The sequence below is a fragment of the Sarcophilus harrisii genome, chromosome 2, assembly GCF_902635505.1.
Source record: "Sarcophilus harrisii chromosome 2, mSarHar1.11, whole genome shotgun sequence".
Classification (NCBI taxonomy): domain Eukaryota; kingdom Metazoa; phylum Chordata; class Mammalia; order Dasyuromorphia; family Dasyuridae; genus Sarcophilus; species Sarcophilus harrisii.
The window spans coordinates 482,775,355-482,781,354 of record NC_045427.1 but is presented as its reverse complement, the minus strand read 5'-3'; the positions used below and the strand labels follow the sequence as shown (position 1 = coordinate 482,781,354).

General features: G+C 43.3%; 1 protein-coding gene across 2 annotated transcripts in view; it reads right to left on the bottom strand.

Moving 5' to 3' along the window:
* Positions 1-1,412: 1,412 nt before the first annotated feature.
* Positions 1,413-6,000, bottom strand: part of LAMC3 (laminin subunit gamma 3) — a 74,419-nt gene continuing 69,831 nt past the window's right edge. For both annotated transcript variants that reach the window (XM_023494294.2, XM_031954850.1), the window contains 2 exons: positions 3,161-3,260; positions 1,413-1,906 (listed from right to left, as the gene is read on the bottom strand). In XM_023494294.2, the coding sequence (XP_023350062.1) occupies positions 1,656-1,906; positions 3,161-3,260 (351 nt within the window). In that variant the 3' untranslated portion in view covers positions 1,413-1,655. The remainder of the gene's footprint in view (positions 1,907-3,160; positions 3,261-6,000) is intronic.

Below are 6,000 nucleotides of genomic sequence, written 5' to 3'. Positions count from 1 at the left end.
AGCACCTGGCTAGAAGAAGTAAACCAATGAGATGTCCTCTAGGTTAAGGAGATGCAGAAGGCAGCTTTTCATGGACTCCATTCCTTTGGTTGCTTCCCTGTGGGGGCTGCAAAGGGTGGCTAATGAAGTCCAACAGGAAACTGAGCTGCTGAGTCAGAATAACTTTAGTTGACAGAAATATCTGTGCTCCTGTTTACTCTGACCCAGACCTGCAGCCTTGTTCCCTCCATGGTGCAGGCAATTTAGAAATGACTTCCATGTGGCATCAAATAGTAAGAGGGTCTCAGTGCAATGGAAAGGGCTAATGGGGAGAATTCCTTAGGAGACTGTAATTATTTCCAAGAAGTAGGAATTAAGCACCAGTATAATATGACAGAGACAGAGAGAGAGAAAGAGGAGACAGAGACAGACAGACAGACAGAGAGAGAGAGAGGGAGAGAGAGAAAGAGAGAGAGAGAGAGAGAGAGAGAAACAGACAGGGAGAGAGACAGAGGAAGAGAGACAGACAGAGAGACAGAGACAGAGACAGAAAGAGAAAGAGAGAGAAAGACAGAGACAGAGACAGACAGAGATAGAGCCAGAGAGAGTGAGAGAGAGAAACAGAAACAAAGAGAGAGAGGCAGAGAGAGAGAAGGAAAGGAGGGAGGAAGGGAGGGAAAAACCCCTACAGACCTGCCTAACTGGTCAAGCAGTGGACTCCCAATTCCTTTGGTTTCACCAAGTTATACCATTGAGAAACCCTATGTTCTTACTTGGTTTCTCAATCTGTGAAATGGATGTGGGTGGTGGGGAGGGGTATGGGCGTAGAGGAGCCACTGATCCTAATCTGGATGGGAGCTAGAGAGCCAGGAGGTGAAAAAATGGAAAAGGATAAGGTGGGGGAACACCTCTAAGTACTGCGGCCCCAGTTGTCCAGTTTTTCCAGTGATCATCAATAGCACCTGTCAGTGCTCCTGGCCCAAGGGAATCAAGAACTCTGTCAACTCATCACTGGACTCTTGAGAGTTGGTAGTAACTCTCCTTGGGAATCTGAGGCTGGCAAGCAAAAGGAGCACCTACAGCTCACCTGGCAGCAGAAACGGATCCCTGTGTGCAGATGGGCATGTGCATGCAAGCAATAGTACGGGGAGAGGCCTGTCTGTGGGGATGTGCCAATAGGGGCGTGTGTGCCCATACTGGCATGAGTGTGAGCCCCCATGAATGAGCATAACCACACGTGGTTGTGTACACACTGATTGTGAAAGGGAGGAGAGAACAGGAAACATTATTCAAGGAATAGGAATGTGTGCACGGCTGATTATTTATAGAAGCACAGGTTGGTATTGGTCTGTGTGTACACAGAAAAGTACATATACATGCACACAGTAGTATGGCAGTGAACGTACTCAGCAGGATGGGCGTGTGACATGTTGCTATGGATGCACCACCCATATCTCTGAGTTTTGGTCTGCCCAGATGGCGGCGGGCTGGAGGGACCCTTGTGGACGGGGATGGCTGTACAGATGTCAGTGTGTGTGTGCAGTATGGTGAGGGTGGGCATGGGTGCCCGTGTGCCGGCATGGACGTGTACACACATTGGGGTCCCCCGTGCATGCACACAGGGCTGCATGTGCCCTCAGGGGTTTGGGCGTGGTGTGACCCCTCGGGCTGGCTTCTCACTGCCAGCTGGCACAGCCCTCAGGCAGGCTGTGCAGAATGTCCTCCAGGTTCTGCTTGTCTGCCTGGATTTCCTTGAGGTCACTCTCCAAGTCTTGGATCTGGAGCTCCTGCTGCTCTGCCTCCTGCTCCAGCAGGCTCAGTTTATCCTGCAGGGGCCCCTGCCCGTCCAGGCGCTGCCTCAGTGGCTCCAGCTTCTGCTCAGTCTCATTCAGGGCTGAAGCTAGAGCTTGGTAAGGGTCCAGCTTTCCTGGGATGGGGAGGGAAGAAGAGGGAAGAATAGATACTGTCTCTCAGTTTTCCCAACACAGAGCCCCAGCTGTCCCTGCTTATCGTTCTGTGGGGTCAGCAGCTCCAGGATGGCCAAACCATCCTCCTCCAGAGCCAGGCGTTCTTTGGCTGGGCTCCATTTTCAGCCTAGTGTGCTTCATGAAGGACCTTCTCCAGCTCAGCTGGCATCTCCTTCCAGGAGCGCTTCTCTGGTCCCCATCCCTTCCCCAGCAGAAAGTATTCTCTTCTTCCTCGATTTTTCCTTTGGATCTTTCTTTCCAGAAAATCACATTCAACCTTGTATGTGTATCACACACACACACACACACACACACACACACGTATGGGGAGACTGTCAGAGGGAGGTACTGTGCCATTTATCATCTGTACCTCCCTAGTTCCCAGCACAGGATGCTAAATATGAGTGAATGAAATAGAATGGAAAGAAATTCAATCCTGAAAAAAGATTGCTAGGCAAGGGACAAGCCGGGATCGGGAATAAGAGCTGGCCTCTAAATTGGGTGGATTTGAATGTTAATCCTGTCTTGGATAGGATGGGCTGTGGGACCCTGGGACAGTCAATGTACTTGTCATGACTCTACTCAACTCTCCCATCCACATGGGGAGACAGAGTTCCTTCACCTGGAATTCCTTGGTTACTTTCCCTATCATCCTCTCTCTCTATGATGTCTTTCCTGAACACCCCAGCCCACTGGGATCTCTCATAGCTCTGCTGTTGATGCTGTTGTTCAGGCTTTTTTCAGTGACTTCCCACCCTTCCTAACCCCATCTGGGGTGTTTTTGGCAAAGGGAATGGAGTAGTTTGCCATTTCCTTCTCTAGTTCCCTTTATAGAAGAGGAACCTGAGGCAAACAGTCAAATGACTTGCCTGGGGACTTACAGTTAGTAAGTCTGAGGCCAAATTTGAATTCAGGGAAATGAGTCTTCCTGGCTCCAGGCTGGGCATCCATCCTTTGTGCCACCCAGCTTCAATCAATTTATACCAGTCATTGGGCACTCACATGGCACAAACCACACACTTTGTGAATGATTTTGTCATGAGTCTTATCCCATATTTCCTCTAAACTGTAATCTCAGGGTGGACAGGGATTGAATCTCATCTATCTGCATCCTCAAACAGCATTAAGCAAAGTTCCTGGATAGATTTATTGGTGGTGACGAAGGCCTCCATGGGAGACAGAGGAGAAAGTACCCTGAAAGACACAATTCTTACCCAGTCTGGTAAGCAGAATAGACAAGGTCTTGATGTCCATCTCCAGGGAGATCCGAGCTTCCCTTATGCTTCTTTCCACCTTGTTCAACCCAGTCCCTACCTTCCAAAAGAGACAGATGAGGTACGTCAGTCAGCCAGTCAATAACATTTATTAATTTCCTATTCTGTGTCAGGCCCTGTGCTAGGTGATACAGCTACAAAAAGAAGCAAAAGACAATCCTTACCATTAAGAAACTTATAATTTAATTGGGAAGATAATAGGCACACAAATTTATACAAACAAGGATAAATAGGAAGTAATTAACAGAGGGAAGGCATTAGAATTAATAGGGGTTGTGAAAAGGTTCTTGTGAAAGAAGGGATTTTAGAAAATATAATGATATTGACAAATGTTGGAGGGGATGTGGGAAAACTGGGACATCAATGCACTGTTGGATGAGTTGTGGAATGATCCAATAATTATAAAGAGAAATTTGGAACTATACTCAAAGAGCTATAAAATTGTGCATACCTTTTGATCTACCAATATCACTACTGGGTCTGTATCCCAAAGAAATCATAAAAGAGAGAAAAGGACTCATGTGCAAAAAATATTTGTAGCAGGTCTTTATGTAATAACAAGGAATTGGAAATTGAGAGCATGCCCATCAGTTGGGGAATGATTGAATAAGTTATGGCATATGAATGTAATAGAATATTATTGTTCTATAAGAAATGATGAGAAGGCTGATTTCAGAAAAGCCTAGGAAGACATATAAACTGATGCTGAAGGAAGAGAGAAGAACTAGGAGAACATTGTACACGTAAGATTATGTCATGGTCAATGATATGATAGACTTAGCTCTTAGCAATGCAATAATCCAAGACAATTCCCACTGACTTGTGATGGAAAATGCTATGAGAGACCTATGGAGACTAAATGTGTATCAAAGAATATTATTTTCACCTTTTAAAAAAATATTACTTTTCTTTAAATACTCTCTTTTCTATCAGAGAAATACAAATTAAGACAACTCTGAGATACCACCATACACCTGTCAGATTGGCTAAGACGACAGGAAAAGATAATAATGAATGTTGAAGGGGATATGGGAAAACTGGGACACTGATACATTGTTGGTGGAACTGTGAATGGATCCAGCCATTCTGGAGAGCAATTTGAAATTATGCTCAAAAAGTTATCAAACTGTGCATACCCTTTGACCCAGCAGTGTTACTACTGGGCTTATATCCCAAAGAAATCTTAAACGAGGGAAAGGGACCCACATGTGCAAAACTGTTTGTGGCAGCCCTCTTTGTAGTGGCAAGAAATTGGAATCTGAGTGGATGCCCATCAATTGGAGAATGGTTGAATAAGTTATGGTATATGAATGTCATGGAATATTATTGTTCTGTAAGAAACAATCAGCAGGATGATTTTAGAAAGGCCTGGAGAGACTTATTATGAACTGATGCTGAGTGAAATGAGCAGAACCAAGAGATCATTGTACACTTCAACAGTAATACTATATGAGGATCAATTCTGGTGGACATGGCCCTCTTCAACAATGAGATGATTCAAACCAGTTCTAATTGTTCAGTGATGAAGAGAGCCATCTATACCCAGAGAGAGGACCGTGGAAACTGAGTGTGGACTACAACATAGCATTTTCACTCTTTTTGTTGTTGTTTGCTTGCATTTTATTTTGCTTTTCTTTTTTTTTTTTTTCTTTTTACTGGTTTGATTTTTCTTGTGTAGCACAATAATTGTATAAATATGTATGCATATATTGGATTTAACATATATTTCTACCATGTTTAACATATATTGGACTACTTGCCATTTAGGGAAGAGTGTGGGAGAAAGGGGGAAAATTGGAACACAGGATTTTGCAAGGGCTAATGTTGAAGAATTGTCCATGCTTATGTTTTGAAAAATAAAAAGCTTTAATAAAAATTTAAAAATAAATAAATATACTCTTTTTCTTTCTTGTATTTTCTTCCCTTTTGGTCTGATTTTTCTTGTACAAAATGATAAATGTGGAAATATGTTTAGAAGGATTGTACATGTTTAATCTCTATCAGATTATCTGCAGTCTTGGGAAAGGGAGAGATAAGGGAAAGAGAGGGAAAAAAAATCAGAACACAATTTTTTTTTTTTTTTTTTTACTTGGCATTTGGGGTTAAATGAGTTGCCCAGAATCGCATAGCTAGTAAGTGTGAAGGATCCGAGGCTGAATTTGAACTCGGGTCCTCCTGACTTCAGGGCTGGTATTCTACCTACTGCCAGAAACACAAAATCTTATAAAAATGAATGTTGAAAACTATCTTTACCTGTATTTGGAAAAATAAAATACTATTGGAAAAAAAGAAGGTGGGTTTTAATTGGGACTTAAAGAAGTCAGTGGAAATACAGTATTTTGTTCAAAGAACAGTAAGGAGGACAATATTAATGGGGGAGAGAGGGAAGAAGAGGAAATATGTGTAAGAAAACCGTAAAGGTGTGTGAGGGCTGGGAGATGAGGGATGGCTGGTTTATGAAGGGTTTTTAATGTCAAATGCAGAATTTTGTATTTGATCTTAGAGGTAATAGGGAGTCCCTGTAGTTTATTGAGTAGGAGAGTGACATGGTTGAACTTGTACTTAAGGAAAATAATTTTGACAGCAGAATGAAGGAGAGATTAGAGTTGGGAAAGATGAGATAAGCAGACCCACCAGCAGAATATTGCAATAGTCCAAGCAAGAGAGGAAGATGGCATGCACTGGGATGATGGCAGTGTCAGAGGAGAGGAGAAAAATTGCATTGGTGAAATCAATAGTTCTTGGCAACAGATTGGATACAAGGGGTGAGGGATAGTGAG